Source organism: Odocoileus virginianus, chromosome 3 (assembly GCF_023699985.2).
Source record: "Odocoileus virginianus isolate 20LAN1187 ecotype Illinois chromosome 3, Ovbor_1.2, whole genome shotgun sequence".
Lineage (NCBI taxonomy): Eukaryota > Metazoa > Chordata > Mammalia > Artiodactyla > Cervidae > Odocoileus > Odocoileus virginianus.
Genome location: NC_069676.1, coordinates 4,546,393 through 4,567,903, shown reverse-complemented (window position 1 = coordinate 4,567,903; position 21,511 = coordinate 4,546,393). Strand labels below are relative to the sequence as shown.

At 51.1% G+C, this 21,511-nt stretch overlaps 1 protein-coding gene across 4 annotated transcripts; it reads right to left on the bottom strand.

Annotated features, from left to right (window-relative positions):
* Window positions 1–2,927: 2,927 nt before the first annotated feature.
* On the bottom strand, window positions 2,928–20,115 carry IL12RB1 (interleukin 12 receptor subunit beta 1). Of its 4 annotated transcripts, none has more exons than XM_070461898.1 (16): window positions 19,917–20,114; window positions 18,845–18,907; window positions 17,824–17,941; window positions 17,264–17,433; window positions 15,907–16,025; window positions 15,463–15,496; window positions 14,639–14,761; window positions 13,823–13,905; window positions 12,757–12,994; window positions 9,566–9,733; window positions 8,734–8,871; window positions 8,083–8,238; window positions 6,330–6,464; window positions 5,086–5,191; window positions 4,700–4,781; window positions 2,928–3,954 (listed from the first exon to the last, which is right to left on the bottom strand). In XM_070461898.1, the coding sequence occupies exons 1-16, from the start codon at window positions 19,975–19,977 to the stop codon at window positions 3,583–3,585; spliced, it is 2,166 nt and encodes a 721-aa protein (XP_070317999.1). In that variant the 5' UTR covers window positions 19,978–20,114; the 3' UTR covers window positions 2,928–3,582. The 4 variants fall into 4 exon arrangements, with proteins under 4 accessions (XP_070317999.1, XP_020740162.2, XP_070318001.1 ...); XM_020884503.2 differs by having other exon boundaries at window positions 15,907–16,046; window positions 19,917–20,112; XM_070461900.1 differs by lacking the exon at window positions 17,824–17,941 and having other exon boundaries at window positions 15,907–16,046; window positions 19,917–20,113.
* Window positions 20,116–21,511: the final 1,396 nt, after the last annotated feature.

Genomic DNA, 21,511 nt, shown 5'->3' with positions numbered 1-21,511 from the left:
CAACAAAATCCTATGAGCTGCAACTACTGAAGCCCGTGTGCCTAGAGCCTGTGCTATGCAACGAGGGAAGCAATTGCGTTGAGAACCTGGGTGCCAAGGTGAAGAGCAGCCTCTGAGCACTGCAACTCGAGAAAGCCCTAAGTGAAAGGGTGAATAGTGTGGTATGTGGATACAGCCTTAAAAAAAAAAAAAAAGATGAATGGACAAAGATGCACAGTTAGGGGAAGGGCATTTCATTTCAGGCCAAGGGCCTGGCATCTGCAGGCTGAGGGCAGGGTCACATAACAGGCCAGGCCAGGGCTGGCTGTTCTGTGTCACCTTCTGCACTCCAGAGATCCCTGATATCCCAGCCCCATCCTGGCTCAAGGGAAGAGGCAGAGACATCTCTTTATGACCAAACTACCCAGAGGCTGCTGGAGCGACAGAAGAAGCAGATTATCTGGGGAGGTAAACTGAGACAGCCTGCCTCCCTGATGGAAACATGCATCTTGACTCATAGGGGGATGAGTCTCTTTGTCTCTTGAGACCCTCCACCTCTCCTGCTCCAGAACCTCCCCTCCAATCCCCTACAAACTTAAAAATAAAAACTCTTAGGTCCCAGGCCGCTGGAGGCTGTGACCTGTATCCCCACTCTCACCTATTCCCCACCGACCACATCTGCCACAGGGCCTTTGCTCCTGCTGTCTGGCCTCTCTTCACCATTTGGCCCCAGCACCACCTCTTCCAGGAAGCCCTCCCTCACTTCTGTTCCTCACACTTTCACTTGTCACTCACCCAGGTTTATTGTAACTCTCTTTGTGATGATTAGATTAGCTTCTGTCCTCCCTACCCAACCAGAAGCCCCTCGTGACTGGACCAAATCTGACCTGTGTATGAACAGGAACCGGTATACAGTAGGTGATTGATACTGATTTCCTGAGTCAAGGAAGGAAGGAAACTGTGAAACAGGGTCTACCACATTCTCGGTTCCTGGAACCGCTGGGAGCAGCTGCTGGGAGCAGCTGAGGGAGAGTCTCGGCTCTGCTAAGTAGGATTGCCCAACCCATGGAGGTAGGGCCCTCAATCCAGTGCCCTGAACCCTCTCCTATTATACAGGTGGGCAAGTAGAGGCCCAGAGAGGAACTTCTTATGGGTCATTTTCTAGCAGCAGAAACAGAGCTCAAAATGCCTTTAACAACAAGAAAAACCAGAATTTGGGGCTTCAGGCGTGGCTGGACCCAGGAACTAGGGCGCCATCTCTCTGTGTTGCTGTCCTCTCTGCAAGCTTCTCCTCCAGGCATGTTCAGCCTTCCCCCAACAGAAGCAGGTGTCCATTTTCTCCATTCATTTCAGCAAGAATTTCCAGTGGTGCTCCACAAATATCAAACTCCTAACTCCATGGACCCAGGAGGTGAGTTTGCCAACTCCAAGGGCCACCTAAGTGGGTGCTGTGCTATTGATGGGTCCAATCCTGGGTCCCATACTGGGACAGCCAGCACGGGGGCATTTAGCTCCCTGAAGGTCCCACTGTGTACACGTGTATGTTGAGTGAGGGAGAGGGGAACTCTGGACTTGAGGTGGGTGGCTCAGAGCCTCTGGAGGTCGGGTCACTCTGGTCTTTCTCATGAGGCTGCTGACCCAGCATCCCCTCTGCCCTGTCCACTTGGTCCTGCCACTATCCAGGCCTCCTCCTCAGGCTGCAGCCCAGCCCTCAGGAATGAGGAGGGCTGATCTTTAGGGGAGGGTTTATCTAGAGGAGCGCGCAGGTTGAGTACTTGAACCAAGTCTTCTGTTTCCCCATCCAGATGGGGAAACAGAAGACCCTAAAGGAGAAGGCCAGGACATCTTGATTCTCGACCCTATAGGCCGCCAGACTTTCTTCAGCCAGAGGTCTCATCTTCTTTTGCCACAAAATTCAGTGGTTCTGAGTTTTAATCTCCACCCTGTCCCCGTTTGAAACCGGAAGAGTGTGTTTTGCAGACTCTCTGGGAGGTGGGAGGGGGCTGGGCGGACTGGGCGTGGGAGACACGGCCGCTGCCGCCACCTGGTGGCCGTGGAGGGAGTCAGCACCAACTCGTTGAAGAATGAGGGAAGGTCTGGCGGGGAAGGTTGAGGAAGCCGTGCTTTCAAGGGTGTGTCTGGGGAGTAAAAATTCTGCTGCGGGTGTTCGGTGTTAGGATGAGCAAAGAATCCCAGGTCTCCGCCTGAGCCCTGGACAGAGGAATGGCGTTGGGGGCAACCAAGCCTCCTCCTGTTATTTATTTATGAAGCCTTAGACACCCCCGCCCCAGCGGCTTGTGAGGTCTACATGATCATCACCCTTGTTTTATTTATTTTTAAATTCTTGGAGTTTAGGTAAATTTTATTCTAAATGGGATAAGAAAACTGGATAGTAACAAAAGCAGTTAACTATTAAACTTAGTTACTGATTCAGTAAGTTTAAAATCCTACCTTTTTTTTTTAAATCCTATCTTTTTCAAAACCACTCAATGATTTTTAATATTTAATACAATCAAACCTAGTGAAAGCTCTTTTTATCTAAACCTTTAAAATGACTGGAAAACTAAAACTTAATTCCCATTCATGACTGCATTGCACTCTCTCTAATTCAATAATCTATATCTTCCTAAAGATGTTGTGGCTTATAGCAAGGTAGTTTCTTCCTCTCCACCCTATGTTTACTCAATTTTCTCCTTTGTTTTCAGTTTTTCATTTTCTCCTACAATAACTTCATATTTCTCTTTCATTTTTTTCCAGTTCTAGGCAAAGCAGCTCTATTTCTGGATTTTCTGGGGTAGCAGCTCCCGAGTGATGCTTTAAAAGCAATCCAAAGCACTCTGAGGTTTCTCTGGTTCTTCGTGTATGTCCAGCACCCCCAACCTTTCCAAGTACCTCTGGAACTGCTCAGCAGTTTTGTAATGAGATATAGTGACAGTAGCGGTGACCTCCCCATTTTATCATTTTTTTATTTTATGTTTTCACCCCCACTTTACTGGCGAGGCATCTGCGGCAAAGGAGGGGCCATCACCTCCCTCAGAGTGTTTAGCCTTCTTCTCCCCACATCTGGATCGTCCAAGCCTGGAGACCCTGCAGTGCAGCAGAGAATTCTGCACCCAGATTCCGCATTCAGACAGGACGCCCAGCCCAGGATCTGGGATCAGCCTGAGCCTCTTTGGGCCCCGCTTCAGTCTATCCTGCACACCCCCTCAACAGGCCAACTACAGCACCCTAATCCATGGATGCCAGGCCCTGGCCCTGGGCAGCAACTTCTGTTTCAAGGCGGTTTTTAAGGTTCCCACCATAGGATTGTGGCAGCTGCTGCTGGGCAGAGTCAGCATCTGTGGAGGGCAGTGGCTCCAAAGCCTGGGGAGTGAAGATGGAGTCTGAGTCACTCGGCCTAGATTAGAGTCTTGCGTGTGCTGTGTGGCCCCAGGCCAGCCACTAGCCCTCTCTGAACCTAACTGAGGCTCACTGAAATAGGTCAATAGGACAGCCATGTCACTCAGGGTGGCCACGGGGATTCAGGGCATCACGTGAGTGTCTGGAAAGAACAGGCTGAGTATGCAGTAAACACTTAATAACCAGCCGTCATGGTGGCAATCATCAATCTTCTCTGTAAGAGGAGGCAGATGTTCCTGTTTCTCCCTGGGAACCGAACCTGGGGGTCTGCCGTAGGTCCCCCAGGAGCAGCAGTGGGACTCTAACCACCTGGGCAAAACTCTCCTCCAGACTGTCCTGCCAGCCAGGCCCCAAAGCCCCAGTCTCAGGACATCCTTGCATCTGTTTCCTGTCCTTCAAGAGCAAAGTGTCCAGGGCTGGCTTAGAGGCACGCAGAGGCAGCTCCATCTTCTCCTTGAGAGGCCCAAGTGTGCCCGTGTCAGCTCCCTCGCCTTTTTCCCAGGATGTATTCACCATCAGGGCCTCTTGTGGAGACACCTCCTCTGGGAAGTCTGCTGGGCTGGTCCACTGCCAAACCTGGAGAGGGAGGGTAGGGTCAAGGCTGTGGGAGGGGCCTTATTTCTCATCTGCACAAGGATGGAGTGGACCAGGTCCTTTCTGGCTAAATTCTTTAAAATCTTGAAGCCAATTCAAGGATCAATATGAAGGGCTCCCCATTTCTCTTTGGAAAACTCTCTCTTCCTCTGATGAGTGATGTGGTTGGGCAGGGCAGTAGCCCCAGGCTGGTTCTTGCCATCAGCATGTGATCCTGGCCCAGTCAATCAGAGCATTCCAGCCCCCTGGTTCCAGTGATAGGCTCACGGATGGGCATGTGACCCAAGCTGGGCCAATCAGTGATGGTGCAGGATTTTGCTGCAGTTAATGGGAAAAAGGGATACCCTGTTTCCACAAGAGGAAGGCTGAACCCGCCTGGAAAAGAAGCCTGCAGGGAAGCTAGCACCCCAAAGAGATGGAGTCCTAGTTCCTGGATCCAGCCATGCCTGAAGCCCGCGACCTTAGAATTTTTTTCCATCAGGTTATGTTGTGAAGTCACTTGAGTTCTGTTTCTGCTACTAGGAAATGATCCACATGAGGGTCACTCTGGGTTTCTATTTGCTTGTCTATAAAATAAGGTAGGGTTTTTTTTTTTTTTTTTTTGAGTCCTTGCATCAATGGTTTGGAAAGAATAAAATGAGTTAATGCATGGCCATTACTCTTGAGAGCCCTAATCCAGATATGAACCCAATAAAGAAGACCTGGAATTAGAAAGAGGGGCTCTTACCTGCTTCCCCTGGCTGCCAGAGAACTTGATAGCAGTGCTGGCACCAGGTGTGGGCAGGGGTGGGCACAGGTGCCGTACAGCCCTGGGGAGAGAGGGGGACTGGTCAGTGCTTCTGTTTGTTCTCACGTTTTAATTGTTCTGACTTATTATTTTCATCTCCATTAGGTTACAATATGGGGAGTGAAGATGCAGCTAAAGGATCAGAGGAGAGGGAAACTGAGAGACCCAGGTTGAAATTCCAGCACTGTTGGATGCCCTGGGCCCGACTATCTGGGCCTCAGTTTCCTCATCTTGAAAGTGGGCATGAAAACCTATTTGGGGTTAACAATTATTATTATTCATACTATCACTATTACAGATCATCTCAGGGGAGGGGTGCAAGTTACCTGTTCAAGCCGCGGTACCCAAAGATTCCCAGGAGAAGGATGCTCACGAAACTCCCCAAAGATGCGAGGAAGATGGACAAGTCGGACAACTCAGAAACCTGGACTTCTAGGAGCAGAAGAGCTTGGGCTGAGGGAGACACACCTCTGCCTCTCACTGAGGAGGGAACTGGGAGGGGCGGGCCCTCCATCAACTCACTGCTGACCCTGACACAACATGAGCCCCTCTGAGCCTCAGTTTCCTCCTCTGGGAAGTGGGACCCTGTGACTATGGCATAAAGCCCTGGCACACATTATTAAGTGCTCAGGACACGGTAGCTCCAATCACCTGCAGCGGGGGCTTATGTGGTTGCTCCCCTGGACCCAGACCTGCTCACCACACACCTAATCTGACTCACTGCTTCTCTTACAACCAGATTTCACTGTGAGGACAACAGGTAGGGACTATGGCAAGAACAGGGGTCATTCGGTCCCCAAATCTCCCACTTCCACATGCCCCAAGACGACAGAGCCCACCGACTTCCTTATGCTTGTGATGAGAGATGTTCATATGAATGAGCATTCATTCCCTCAGTAAATACCCACCCCTGCTCCCTCCCTCTCCCCAATAGCTCCAAGGTTGGGGGAGGCAGAGCCCAGAAAGACACCCCCACTTGCTCCCAAGGTGTCAGGCCAGGTAGGCGGGGCAGTCATAGCTGGAGGGGAAGGGGATGCCCCAGAAGGAAGCCTGGAAGGCTTCCTGAAGGAGTGAGCTTTTGAGCTGAGTCATGAAGGGTGAATAGGAGTTTGGCAAGGAGATCAAACATTCGAGGCAGAGGCCTGCAAGGGCAAGAAAGTGGGAGTGTGAGAAACGGCTACAGCAGGGGAAGCCGGTGAAGGAGGTGGGGGCAGGTCAGCCTGTGACTGGCTCCTGAAGGAGATTCATGGGCAGCAATGGAAATTTGGAGGGTCGGGGCAGAAATACTTGTTGATGTGGGATGTGGGGCAACGCATGCTGGGTAAATACAGGGTCCACCCCCCACCCTGCTCCACTCAGGCTTCCCTTGTAACTCAGATGGTAAAGAATCTGCCCGCAATGCAGGACACCCATGTCTGACCCCGGGGTCGGGAAGATCCCCTGGACGAGGAAGCGGCAACCGCCTCCAGTATTCTTGCCTGGAGAAGCCCACGGACAGAGAGGCGCAGCGGGCTACAGTCCACGGGGTCACAGAGAGTCGGACACGCCTGAGCGTCTGTCACTCACTCACCGATGGTGAAACGCAGGGGCTGGCTCCAGGCGCCCCGCCACTTGGCCGTGTCTGCGCGGACCCGCACCCGGTAAGCCGTGCCAGCCCGCAGGCCTTGGAGGGTGACCTGGGTCTCTGTGGGCTCCACGTGCAGCTCTGTGGACGGGAGGCAGCCGTGAGCCCCGGGCCCCCTTTATTCTGGGCTCCACCCTGGGAGGTTAGGGTGGGGGTGGGGGCTCACGGTCATTTTGTGGAAAACTCTTCCCTCAATGCACCCATTCACCTCAAGTTTATTTGGAAAAAACATTCTTCATCAAAATATTCAGCACATGATGCTGTTTTTCTCAAATTCTAACCAGTTCGCCCTTCCCTCACTCCTAGCCCACTCTCTGCCAGCCGCATGTGCCTTCTCTTCAGAGCTCCCTAAAGGCATCAGGTTCCATTCTCAACCTCAGGGCCTTTGCACTGGCTGATTCCCTGGCCTGCTTTACCCTTTCCCCAGATGACTGCATGGTTTCCTCCGTCACCTCTTTCCCATCTTTCAGGTCAGGGTCAGGGTTACCTTTGTCTGAGTTGCTCCCCCGCCCCAGGGTCCCCACCACCTCAGCACACAGTAGGACCTCAACAAGTGTTTGTGGAATGGGCTGACTTAAAAAATAAAGCACCTTATAAAAATCTTTAAAATGAGAATACAATTGGTGGTGGTTGTCCAGAAAAAAAATTTCCTAGAACCGTAAGTCCATACTCTTTGTAAATATCCAAGAGGAATATTCTTCAAAAGAAATTTCAAGGAAGTTGGTACATTTGGCCAAATGGGCAATTGGTGCATGAATCTTCAGCAATTTGGCTTTTGGCAAATTGGTTTTCAGCAAACGGGGCTGTTTCTGGCTGTGCCTGAATACGTCACCACCTCCCATTAGGCTTCATTTATCCCCTCTAAGGGGCTTCCCAGGTAGGTAAAGAATCTACCTGTTGGAGATGCAAGAGATTCAGGTTCCATCCCTGGGTCAGGAAGATCCTCTGGAGGAGGAAATGGCAACCCACTCCAGTGTTCTTGCCTGGAGAATCCCATGGACAGAGGAACCTGGTGGGCTATGGTCCATGGGGTCGCAAAGAGTCGGACATGACCGAGTGACTGACAGTGCATGCACGAATGCACACGCTCCCTCTAAGCATCATAGGATGACCAAACTGGTGGCAGGATGTCTATGTCTGAATCTGGAGGGCCCCCATGACCCCCATCCCCCCATCCCCCCTCCCCTACCCCGGGCATCATGCCTTGCCCTGTGCTGAGCTTGAGCAGAGAAGGCAGGAAGTAAACCCATGGTCTTGCTGGCCTGGCCTGTGGCTGCAGGAGATGGATGGCTGAGGCTGTATCTGCAAGACTGTGTTAACCAGTGGAAGAATGAGGCTCCCAGTGCAGGAAATGACAGGAAGATCCAGCCATGGTGAGACCTGCCCTGCACATCCTCATTTCTTTCCCTCTTATGGGGCAGGAAGGGGCACCTGAGTTCAAATCCAGGCTTGCCTAACCTTTGGGCACGTGAATCCCTCTGCAGGCCTCAGTTTCCCCATCTGTGGAATGGGGACAGTCATTCCTGCTCCATGGGAGTTGCCGTCAGGGCCAATCAAACGATGAGTCCAACTCAATCACTTTACAGGTGGGGAAACCAAGGCCCAGAGAAGGACAGCGAGGTGCCCACGGTCACACAGCAAGGCAGACTCAAGCCCAGACCCCTTCCTCCCCCAGCCAGGCCTGTGCTGCCTCACCTACCAGATACTTGGTTGCTTTCCTCCTCCTGGCAGTACACAACGTACTCCTTCAGGACGCCAGGGCAGGTGCTCAGCAGAGATGCTGTCCAGTCCACAGACACCGAATCCTGGCTGAGTTTCTTCACCGACACGTGCTGTGGGCTTCCGGCCTCTGAGGCTGCAATCACACCACTGCCATGGTCATTTCCAAGGGTGCTGGCTCAGCATGTTCTGCCTGCCCAGCTGGTACTGTCCAGAAGCCCAGGGAACCGTGACCACCAAGTCAAGTGGGCCTGGGTTCAAATCCTGGCTGCACTACTCTGGTACCATCACTTCTCTCTGAGCCTCAGTTTTCTTACCTATAAAATGGGGCAGTGCCTCTTGGGGTGTCTTAGAAGTCGATTGAGTTGACTTTTATTTTTGGCCTCTCCATGAGGCATGTGGGATCTTAGTTCCCTGACCAGGGATTGAACCCACACCCCCTGCAGTAGAAGCAGAATCTTAACCACTGAACCACCAGGGATGTCCTGACTGAGCTGACTTCTAAGTGTCTGGCTTTTGGCCAGCACCTGATAGGCAGTAGGTGCCTCTAAATGGTATTTCCCATTCCTTATACCCAAGGACCACTGCTGAATCCCCAGAGGAGAGCACCCTGCAGGTTTGGGCCACTCACCATTGCCTCCAAAATGGTAGGTGGACAAGACTGTAGACCATGAGGTTGGCTTCTCTGGGTGTGCAGAGGCAAAGATGGTGATGCGGTAACATGCCTTCTGTTCCAATGCCCCAGATTCTTGGCTCCAGCTGTGAGTTGCTGGAAGGATAAGCAAGGGCCAGGCCAGTAAATAGATTGTATCCCCACCTTTGCACCTGTGCAATCTGCCAGGAACTTTTAGAGCACTCCTACTCATGCCTCAAAACCCTTGCACCAATGTCCCCTCCTCCAGGACTCCTCCAGGATTCCTTCCTTTTGCCCTCTCCCAAAGGATCCCCACCTTCTCCAGCACAGCTCTTAATCCATGGTGCCAGGGGTGTCTGTGTCCAGCCTGTCTCCCCTGGCTGGAAGCTCTTGGAGGGCCAGGCTAAGACTGAGGATTCTGGGGGACACGGCCAAGACCAGGGCAGAGAGCAAGAGGCTGCCTGGGCCATTCAGCACCCCCTCTTTCCCTCCAGAGGCCTCATTAATTTGCCACTAGCATCCTGCTAGTTGCCACCTTTCCTGGCACCAGTGAGTGTTTAACAAACACCCTGGGACGTGAGACTCATTTCCTGCCAGGGTGCAACCTGCCCAGGGCTGAGCCCTGGCAAACCAGGATTGCAGCAGGAAACTCCAGACTTCCGCGCGGGTAGGAGGGTCTGACAGGTCTTGGCCCGTCCCCACTTCTGTGTGACCTTGAGCAAGTAGCAAGACCTCTCTGGGCCTCAGATACCCCACGTGGAGGATGCCTATAGGTTTGAGTTGACTGGGAGCTCTAATGGAGGATGCAGGGTAACCAAAACTACGGTACCCATTCCAGCAGCGTCCGGGTCCTGGGGTGCCGTCACGATGCAGGTGGCAAGGTTCTCCTCCTGGCCCTGGAGCTGCCACTCAATGCAGTACCTCATCCCCTGGGCCCGGGCTGGCCAACGTATGGTGGTCCCGTCGGCTCCGGCAGTGATATTCAGAAGTCCTGGTTCTGGAAGAAAACAAGGGAGGCACATCAGACTAGCGATCTTATGCCCTGCCCCCACCCACCCACCCAAGGCTCTGAGAGCCCCATCCCACTCTCTTGACAAACTCTAACCCCCAGGGGCCGGCAGTGTTTGTATCTGACTGTCTCCCCACGCTGGGGGCTGCCGAGTTGGGGTCTGAGCACCAAGGGGACAGCAGTGGCCGTTTGAATGAATCGAGTCCTCCCCCAGTCTGACCACGGGTTCTCTGCCAAGATGCCCACCATCAGAGGCCCCTATGCTACCACTTCTACCCTGCCAGGCTGGTAAGCGACGCTCCAGCAGATGCCTGGCGACCCACCACCCGCCTCGCCCTGCGGGCGTGGGTGGCTGTGGTGGGGGAGGGGCGTCCTCGTCGGACCAGCGCTCCGAGGACACACCCACTCAGCCGTCTTGGGCTCGTCTCTGCCACTCCCTACAACAAGGGTATCTGCACCAACCTGAGAGGTGGGTACTGCTTCCAGTTCTAGAGAGAACAGCTATCATTTACTGAGTTCTGACTGTATGCACCAGGCCAGGGCTGTTTTACAGTCACCATGATCAATGATATAAATCATATCAATATCATGCCACATCATATCAAATTATATCAATGATATAAAAACTGAGGCTCAAAGACAGAGAGCCACCAACTCAAGGTCACATAGCAAGGCCATGGCCCAGACCAGACCAGGAACTGACAGACCCCCTGATGTGCCACTCTGGCAAGTGGCTGCATTTGTCTGAGCCTCAGTTGTCCCATCTCTGAAATGGGCATCATCGTAACCGCCCTGCTGGGTGCTCAGTAGGATCAGGACTAGGGTGAGGCAAGCAGGGCACTTATCTCAGGCATGAAATTTAAGGAGGTGTCAAAGAATTCAGTCATCAGTATCAATGCTCTTTTAATGCAATATTTTTTTAAAATAGAAATGAATGGAAAAATATGTACTGAGTACTATTCAGGATTGCCAAACAATGGAAACAGCTTAAATGTTCATCAGAGGAAAAACAGATAAATGAAATGTGGCCCATCCACACAGCGAAATATTACTCAGCCATAAAAAAGGATGAAGCATGACATGTGATACAATGTGGTTGAATCCTGGAGACATCAGGCTGAGTGAAAGAAACCAGACACAAAAGATCACAAAGCGTATGATCAGTTTCTATGAAAAAGTCCAGGAAAATGCAGAGACAGAAAGGAGATTAATGATCATCAGAGGCTGGGGGAGGGGATGGGAAGTCACTGCTAGTGGGAACAGGGTCTCCTTTTGGGGGTGATGAAATGTCCTGGAACTAGATGAGGTGATGGTTGTATAACACTGTGAATGTAATTAGTGCAACCAAATTGTGCTTGTTAAAATGGTTCATTTTGATATGTGAACCTTCCCTCAATAAAATATTTGTGTATATGCATACAAATTGATCTCGATTTTTAAAATTTTAGATTTACTTTTTATTGGGGCAATGTTGGCTTATAATAGTATATGTTTCATGTTCATATATGTTCATATGTTCATATGTTCATATATGTTCATAATATAACAACATTATATTTCAACTTCTGAGTAGCTTACTGTGTGCTCACCGTAGAAAATTTAGTTTCCATCTGTCACCATAGAGTTGATTCTCTTTACCCCTCTCCTCCTCTGCCTCTTCCCCTCCGGTAACCACTACTCTTTTCTCTCTGCCTACATGTTTGTTTTGGTTTGTCCACTTATTTATTTAGTTAATCAGTTTGTTTGGTTTGTTGGTTGGTTTTTATATTCCACAGCTGAGAGAAATGATAGCGCATTTGTCTTTCTCCATCTGACTTATTTCACTAAGGATAATATTCTCAAGATCCATGCTTGTTGTCACAAATGCCAGCATTTCATTCTTTTTTATGGCTGAGCAGTATTCCATTGTATACATGCACCACATCTTTTTGCTCCATTGACGATCATTTAGGATGTTCCCATATCTTGGCTATTGTGAATAACGCTGCCATGAACTTTGTTTCCAATTACGTTTTTCGTTGCTCTGGATAAATACACAGAAGCAGAATTGCTGAATCATATAGCGCAAAGATGGTAAAGAATCTGCCTGCAATGTAGGAGGCCTGGGTTTGATCCCTGGGTTGGGAAGATCCCCTGGAGAAGGGAATAACTACCCACTCCAGTATTTTTGTCTGGAGAATTCCATGGACAGAGGAGTCTGGCAGGTCCATGGGGTCGCAAAGAGTCAGACACGACTGAGCAACTAACACTTTCACTTTTCACGGTAGTCCTAGTCTCAATCTTTTGAGGAATCTGCCTTCTGTTTTCCCCAGCGGCTGCACCAGCTTACATTCCTGCCGATACTGTGCAAGGATTCCTTTTCATCCACATCATCACCATTGGTGTTTTCATTATATGTAAATATATGTATATATTTAATATATGTATGTGCATGAATGCATGCTAAATCGCTTCAGTTGTGTCCAGCTCTGTGACCCTGTGGACCATAGCCTGCCAGGCTCCTCTGTCCATGGGATTATCTGAGCAAGGATACTGGAGTGGGTTGCCATGCGGTCCTCCGGGGGATCTTCCCGACCCAGGGATGGAAACTGCGTTGGCAAGCAGGTTCTTTACCACTAGTGCCACCTGGAAAGCCCTTAACATACATATGCCTGTATATAAAGTGAGCAAATTGCCTAGATTTTAAGTGAAGACAGGATCAACCCTGTTCTTGTACAACCCGGCCTTACTTGACACCCTGATCCTGCCCCTGGTCCCAATGAAACTTCATTTACAAAAACAAATGTTTGACCTGAGCTGTAGTTTGCCCGTGAGATTATTTTTTGAACTATTACATCATAACACTATGCCTTTTTAAAAGCACTATGCATTTTTGATTACTAACTTTTGATACACTCCTAAATTAGACACCCCCTTAAATTTTTGTGCTTCGCTTGCCTCACCTAGTCTAGCTGAGGTTCAGGGTATGTGCTCAGCTCCAAGGGGCCCTCCCACCACCCAGCCAAAGGCACCTGAGTGGGTGCAGGCAGGAATGTGCCACGTCTGGTTGGGGCCAAGGCCAAAGCGATTCCGGGAAACGACGGCCAGATTATAGGCAGCACCCGAGAGGACAAGCTTTTTCTTCAGGCGCAGAGTCCTCTTGGCCTTGGTCTTACATGGGCAGGACAGCATGTGCAGCTGAACGTGGTAGGTCACCTCCACGCCGGAGTCAGGCCCAAGGCAGCCTTCCGGGAGCTCCAGTTGGGGCAGCTGTGAGCGTGAGAGATGGTTTTTTGGGGACCTGAACATGCTCCTTGTCCCCATGGGTTGACATCAGGAATCAGCCCGTGAGCACAGTCTCACCCACAGGCCCACATGATGACTTGAGCAAAAATTTACAAACTAGTAAACCTCAGGGCTGGCAGCACTGTTGGGAAACTGACACGTTCACTGATCATTGGTTTGGGGGAAGAATAATTTGGAAAAGCCCACTGAAAGCCAGGGGAAAAAGAGTTTCCATCTTTGAACCCAGTTACCTCAAGACTGGAAATTTTTTCTAAGAAAAAGAATTCAAATTATAGGAAACCTAGGAAGAGAAGGAGCTTCCCTATAACTTTACTGTAACAAGTCACTGGGGATCTGGCTGAATCAATTATGGTGAAATCAGGGGTTGAAACATACGTTTTTGTCCCTGACTCAGGCAGGAAACTTTTCCTCTGTGCCTTAGTTTCCTCCTCTGTGAAACAGGTGCATTTGACTATACTTAATGAGTTGTTTGGGGGACTTCAAAGAGATTATCTCCCGTCCAGACCAACACAGTCAGCTACTTCCTGGCCTCCCAGAGTCCACCCGAGCCCCCCACAATTTATTCTCCTGATGGCCACCAGAGGGAGCCTGTGAACATCTGAGTCCAGCCATGTTCCTCAGCTCACACACCTCCCACGGCTCCCCATTACCTTCAGATTTCAACCTCCAGCCTTTCCGGTCTCAATCACCTTCACAGTACATCTCCCTGAGTTTTACACACTTCCACTGTAGCCTCTTGTTTCCTTCTCTCTCTTCCCAGGCTAACCCACAGCCCAATGACAACCCTGTTACCTGCTCCTGCAAGGTCACCTGCCTCCTCCCATCTGGGCGAAGATTCTCTATTGAGAAGTTCATCACAGCCTGTGGAGGGGTTTCTGCAACGAGACAGCAAGACGGTGACACTGGGGGTGGTTCCCTTGCTCACAACCTCCTGAAGACCCTGGATGGAGACATGGGAGCTTTTCCCTCCCTCCCATGAAACACAGGATTCCGTGGGTTACATAGTTTTCAGAATCTGCAAACACGGAGATCCACCTCATGAGGGTGGATATACTTGATGCAATTGGCTAAAAATGGTTCAAACGGTCAATTTTATATAATGTCCTTTTTTTTAATACTACAAATTTTTTTTAAAAATCTGGAAGCAACTACTGGAGTCGTTTCCCAGCAGATACACTCTTGGGCGGGCAGGAGGAAGCTCCAGTTCAGAGGCTGGGGGCCAAATATTGACAGTTACCCCATCTCCCCCTTCTACCCCCCACCTTGGGTTACATCTCCCCTCTGGAATTGCCAGGCTCCAGCGCCCTGTGTTGTTTGGGAAAATCCATCTTCACAACACAGCCACTTGCACCCATCAACTCCTTGTTCAGCTTTCAGAGGACAAAACCCACCAAACTAATTGGAAGGAGAGAAGGACTGAGAAATGTTTTCTTTTTAGATTGTGGATTGACTGCATTCTATAAAGTGGAACTCACTCACTGCCCTGTCACCTGGCACCAGTTTCCCCTAATTTCTCCCGCCACCTTATTTCTAACACCCATCACCTTATTCCTAATCCCACTACCCATCTTTCGGATGCTTGTCTCCCTTCCCCCAGGGTTTTCTCACCAGGGGGGATGCACACAGGGCTGCTCCAACTGCTCCAGGGACCTCCGGGGACCCCTGGCCCCATACGCCGCCGCAGCTGGAATTCCTGGGCCATGTCTATCTCCAAGGGGCAGAGGCATGACTCTGAGGAGAAGCAGAACAAACCTTAGGCCAAGGGGCTGTCCCACAGCTAGGAGTACCCGGAGCTTGGGATGGTCACTTAGCCATCATGTACATATTAAGTGCCAACTGTATCTGCACTTATTGAGCATCAACTGTGTCCATGCAGTTATTGAGAATTAACTGTGTGCCAGACCCTGGGGACAAGGACAGTCAGAATAGGACAGGTCCTGCATTCTGGGGCCTCAAGGATCACCCACTTCTTACACTGTCTGGGGTTCGAGTCTTAGCAATACCATTCCTTGGGATGTGACCTTGGCCAATGGCTTCTCAAGCCCAAGCCTGTGTCTCCTCCCCTGTGAAATGGGAATCATCCAATATTGAACTACAAAGAGGCACACACCAAGTCTGCAAAGAATTCAACACTGGGCCTAAAACACAGTCGGGGCTTCTCCAGTGGCTCTGCAGTAAAGAATCTGCCTGCAATGTAGGAATTGCAGGAGACGCAGTTTTGATCCCTGCATTGGGAAGATCCCATGGAGGAGGGCTTGGCAATCCACCCAGTATTCTTGCCTGGAGAATCTCATGGACAGAGGAGCCTGGTGGGCTACAGTCCATAGGGTCGCAAAGAGTCAGACACAACTGAAGTGACTTAGCACAGCACACAGTGGGTGCCTAATTAATGCTAACTTGCTGCTGCTGTCATTGTTCATTATTATTCTCACCAAAGCCAGCATCATCCTGACGTCCACAGTCACCCTAAAATGAGATCATATTTATACATGATTTTACATTTGGTGTTGAAAATATTAGTTAACTCTTTTGAAATTTTCAACAATTATTTTGCTAAATGCCACGTAGAACCCTGGATTGGATCTGGGAACAGCAAGAGGACATCCTCAGAAAAGCAAATGAAGGACTTCCATGGTGATCCAGTGCTTAGGAACCCGCCTTTTAACTCAGGGGATGCAGGTTCAATCCCTGGTTTGTGTGAGCAAGGGCAGTCATAATCAGATCTTCAAATCAGAGACAGACCCCAGAGGCTAAATATGGGGCAAGAGTGGAGGCCAGGTGGAAGGGGTGATAGAGGCTGAGACTGCAAAGCTGATGGGGGAAATGTGAAGGTGCCCTGTGCCCTGTGCAAACCGCTGATCTCGGAATAAACTCACCAGCTTCCACGGGCTGCCAGGTACGCGGTGCCGGAACTGCACCTCAGCACCATCCTGGCGGGCTGGGGTCTCCCACTCCATACGCAGCTTCCCTGACGACTTGGACACCTTGATGTTTCCTGGGGGAGGGTCATATTTAACTGGAAGCAGAGGTGGGGGTTGGGGAAGAGAAGAAGGCACATGTGTGAGTTGTTGGTCCTGAAAATCCCAGAAACCCTGCACATGATCCTCCTGGTCCAGAGAAGCCCCCAAGGCCCACCCTAGCAAGTCCCATCTACGCCTGGGATTCTATGAGTCAAAGAGTCAAGATTTATACACAGGATCCTGTTAGTAAAAATATCTTTAAAATATTAATACTCATTGCTGGCAAAGCTATGGTGAGACATACTTCTGTAAATTGCTGATGAGAGGGTAATTAACTGGTTCTATGTTTCCGGAGGACTATTGGGGAACTCTTGCTAAGTTTTTAAACTCACTTCAGGGAGCCTGACCTAAGGAGAGACATCTGCCACCCTTCCTGTCTTTTGGTCATATGGTGTTTGATTCTGCCTGAGGGCCCTGGGACTTGCTGCCTGGACCACACTTCCCTACCTTTATTCCTGCTGGACCTTTTTCATCCTTCAAAGGCTCAGCTTGAGCCAAGGGCCTTCCTGATCTGCCAGCAGTATCTCATCATGTGTAATGGTCATGCCTTGTCCATCACCCTACTTGAATCTGGGCTCCATGAAGCAGGGATAGGGCCGGGATTAGGGTGAGGAGAGTGAGGCAGGGTTGTACAAATACACGGTCAGATCCTCTCTTTATTTAAAATCTTGATATTTTGTTCATCATGGCTTCTTTTTTTTTTTTTTTGCATCAATATTGATTTTTTTAAACATTGCATCATGATACTGTTTATCTTGACTAAGAGGTTTTTTTGCCACTGCCCCCACCTTAAATTTTGTGGTCAAGGAGGATGCCTCATTCACCCCTCCCTCGTCCCAGCCCTGGGCTCTGACCTCCTTTGGCCTTGTCCATGTCCTTTATGAGTGAGCAAGGCACACAGCGGCAACTCAATACATCTAAACCAAGAGTGTGTTGTTGATTAACAAAAACAGATTTTAAAGACCCAGCACGATCTTGGGAGCATTATGGTATCAAGGAGAAATCAGAAGCTACCTAAATGGCCAGCAGTAGGGGACCAGTAAGGGGACCATGAAAGACTCTGCCAAGTCACAGGGCAGTGTTGGATGGGAAAACAGCTGGCACTATCCAACCCCTTGCCAGGGGCCCAGAATCCCCCCGCAGGTCTTGGCCTGGGGACCAGAAGCTTCTCTGGGTGAGGAGAGGGTGGTGGGGAGGGGAACAGGGTGCTGACCTGATCTGTAGAGATTCAGGGTAACGTTGGGGGACTTCTCTGTCCGGTTGGCGGCCCGGGATTCCACCCAGAGAGTAACATTATGGAGCACGGATATGCCATCCTGGTCGGAGAACTGCAGCTTGGTGGCCGAGCCTGTGGCGAAGTAGCAGCAGCGGCCTGACTTGAGGCTGCGGGAAGGAAGGTGTGGTGCTGAGTCTCAGAGGCCGCAGAGGATGCCGTACGTCACATCCATTGTCCTTTCCTGCCCCTTTCAGCCTTCCTCCCCAGCCTGGGGGCTTCTCGGGGATCAGCCTGGGACTAAGGGTTTTGGAGGACCCCAGAATCTCCTAACAAGGCCTGTCACGAGGGAAGGAAGAAATGAATGGGTGGATGAGTGAATAGTAGTACGAATAAGTGAGAGAGCGAGGATGAAGGACAGAGGGAGCCTAACTGCCGCCCAAACTGGGTACCCACCCGTGCTGAGCGCCCACAACACGGAGCCCCAGCTGAGGCCCAGGAAGGGGCACAGACCCTGAGAGCAGAGGCGGGGATCGCGGAGCAGAGGGTAGCATCCTCACCAGCATCTGAGGAAGTGGCTGACTCCAGCTGCAGGGCCCTCATACTCCCAGGAACATTCATAACCAGCGCTGCTGAATACCCGGTAACAGCTCAGGTCCCGGGGGCCTGAAGCTGAGCCTGGAGGTTTGAGAACAGGCTACAATGTCAGGGAGGGGGTGTCCCCACACTGACACAACTCAGGGAGGCATCTTTGTGACACTTATGCAAGCCAGCATGACCTCAGCTTAAATGCACTGTGGCTTCCAGCGCCTTCCACTGCCTTTCCCACCTGTCTCCTGCCATCTCACCTGCACTTCCTGCTCCAGCCACTTCAGCCTCCTCCCTGGTGTTCAAACATATCAGACTCACTCCTACCTCGGGGCCTTTGCAAGCGCTGTGCCCTCTGCCTGAAACGCCCTTGCCCCTGATCATCACATTCCAATTTCTCCTTCAGAGTCAACACCTCAAACACTAGGTTATTTGAAGCAGCCCCTTCCCTCTCCACCTCCCACTCTGCTCTGGTTATTTCATAGCACATCATTATACACAGGATACACATTAGTGTGACCGTTGTCCACCGCGGCACTAGGTTGGGACCCCAGGAGGACAGCGGGGTTCGCAGCTGACTCCTTCACATCCAGGACCATGGCTGCACATAGTAACTGTTCAGTAAATATCTCTTGAACAAAAGAACAGGCGAAACACCTGCCTGGGGCAGATTAGTGAATTTGTTATAAGCATCAGTGTTCCAGCAATGCTTGCTTCAGGGGAGGCAAAATGTTTAACAGCTGCGTGACCCCACATGCTGACCAGTTAGGACAGACACATACAGTCCTGTGACTCTGTTAAGGAGCAGACAAAGCTTACAGAGGTGGATGACTGCGCTGAGTTTGATGAGGACAGGCTGTCAGGATGTCAGGTCGGGGCTCCCAAGACCCCAGTCTTTGGCTGAGCAGGAAGGAGTTAAGGGAGGGGCTGCTAGGGATGGCTCAGTCAGAGCCCAGCACCAGCCCTCCCCCCACGCTGGGGAACTGCCCAGACCTGAGTCTGCATCTGGGTATGGTGGGTTCTGAAAACAGCATCCGATGGTACTGCAGGCTTCAGCTGCAAAGGCAATGAAGAGATAATGACAGTCTCAGCCTCTCACTGCAGAGGGAGAGGCGCTCACCCAGGGATCATCCACACACCTGTCCGCTTTCCCATCTATGCACCCCCCATCCATCCATCCACCTTTCTATCCATCCATCCATATCCAGCCATCTATCCTTCTTTCCATCTACCCGCACATCCATTATCCATCCACTCATCTGCCCATCCAGTCATCCATCCCTTCACCCATCTGCTTCTCAGACTGTTCCTCTAAAGCAACTCAGAGTCCTCTGCCCCCTCCCTTTTGCTGGTCTCTAGACCCGCCTGACCTCCAAAAGTCCTGAAACCTTGCTGGTCTCCAGTTTACAGAGAGGGAAACTGAGGCACAAGAAAGTTATCCAAGTTTATGCAACAGCAGAGTTGGGATGAGAGTCCAAGCTCGGCTCTTAGAAAGGGCCGAGTCCTTTCCCATTGGATTCCACAGGATGGAGAGAGAGTAGGATGTTACACACACTAGATACATATCTATCATACACATCCTTGCTCTTTATCCCTTCCTTACCTACGCCTCACTAAACTCTGGGAAGTGGGAAAGATTCAGAGATTTAGCCCACTCCACCCTGGTGGATCAGCTGGTAAAGAATCTGCCTGCAATTCAGGGGGCCCTGGTTCGATTTCTGGGTCAGAAAGATCCCCTGGAGGAGGGCATGGCAACCCCCTCCAGAATTCTTGCCTGGAGAATCCCCAGCGGCAGAAAAGCCTGGTGGGCCACAGTCCCTGGGGTCACAAAGGGTTGGACACAGCGGAGTGACTAAGCGCAAAGTACAGAAGACAAAATCAAGACCGAGGAGGAAATGCTCAAGTCTGACATCAGAAGCCATAATCACTGACGTCCCATTTGACAGAGGGGAAGACCGAGGCAGACACAGGACCAACCCTGGACCCCAGTCCACAGCCCTCCACATGCACACAGCCCCACCATCCCCCAGTGAGAAGAGGTGAATTGTCAGGGTAGGGGACTCACCACCCTGTCTGCGGAGCAAGAGCAGAAGGAGGGCAGCCAGCCTGAACACCCACTGCCCCATCCGGTCCTGGAAGACCTCAGCAGTCGCAGAGGAACGTCTGTGCTGCCGGCGAGGCCCCAGCCACCAGGTCCTTCCTCACCTAGGAGCACGCTGAAACTAACAAAGAAAGACTAAGGAGATTAAAAGAAAAAAAAAAGGTTATGAGAACTGGCCCCTCCCAAGGGCAAGTCAAAGTGAAAGAGAAACCCAGGAAGTCAGCTTGGGGGTGGTGGCCTCATCTAGGCCACAAACCCCCCTGAGCCCTAGACCCTGAGCTAGACCCCCGAGGGTCTGGGGTCTTCTCTGCTGGCTCCAGGTGAGAGCCTCGTGGGCTGCCTGGGGCTCTGTGTACTTGGCTAGGTCTCCAGCCCTCTCTTGCAGAAGGCATTGGCGCCCCACTCCAGTGTTCTTGCCTGGAGAATCCCAGGGACGGGGGACTCTGGTGGGCTGCTGTCTCTGGGGTCGCACAGAGTCTGACATGACTGAAGTGACTTGGCGGCAGCAGCAGCCAGCCCTCTCTGGCCCACTTCTGAGATCCTGGAGCTAAATGAGAGGCCAGGGGCCTTTGGACGTCCGAGTTCACTCTCCTGACAAATTGTTATGAAGTGCTTTCTGTAGGCTGGACACCCCCAAAGGGTCCACCTCATCGTTTCCCAAACTCAGGGCATCCTAGGTACCGTGTCCGAAGAATTTCCTTTAGATTCAACTTAGTCTTTTCTCTGTGTCTGTCTCTCGGCCAGAGATGGGGAGGTTGGGAACGGGGGTGAGGGGGGATGGAGTTGTCTCAGTTTCTGATCTTCTCTCTCCACTGTCAACAAAGGTCCAAAATGTCCACGCAAAAGAGCAGATCCATGCTACAAAAAGTGGATAGCATCCCCAAAGCAACATCCTGAGTGGAAAAAGTCAGACCTGGCAGCCCACACATTGTACGATTCTGTGTATAGAAAACTTCCAGAACAGGTAAATCCACAGAGACAGAAGGTAAAATAGTGATTGCCAGGGGCTGGGGGAGGGGATGAGGAGTGACTGTCCATGGGGATGGGTTTGCCTTTGGGGATGCTGGAAATGTTTTGGAACTAAATAGAGGTGATCATTGTACAATGCAGTGAATATTCTAAGTGCCACTGAATTGTATATATTAACACCGTTCATTATATGTTGTGTGATTTTCACCTAAAAAAAAAGCTGTTCTCAGAACCCAGGTAGACAAAAAACAGGATAAGGGTCTCTCCTGGGGAGAAGCATCTGGGGAAACTGAGGCCCGAGGTGGGTGGGAGGAAGCACTTTTTCTGAGAGCCAGTTCGGAGAGGCAGCTGGGCCGGCCAGGGTCAGGCGCCCAGCAGGCCATGAAGTCAGAGCCACTGGAACAAAGAGGCAGTGTTCCAGGCCTGGCACAGTGGGGACGGGGACCCTGTGATCCTACACAGAACAGCCTTCACTGGCAGAAGGGCCCAGGCCAGGCCACGGGCGGAGTAGCTCTGAGGTCTGGGGAGGGGCGGAGACAGAGAGAGAAATGAGAGACACAAAGATAGAGACACGTACAGATGGAAGAGAC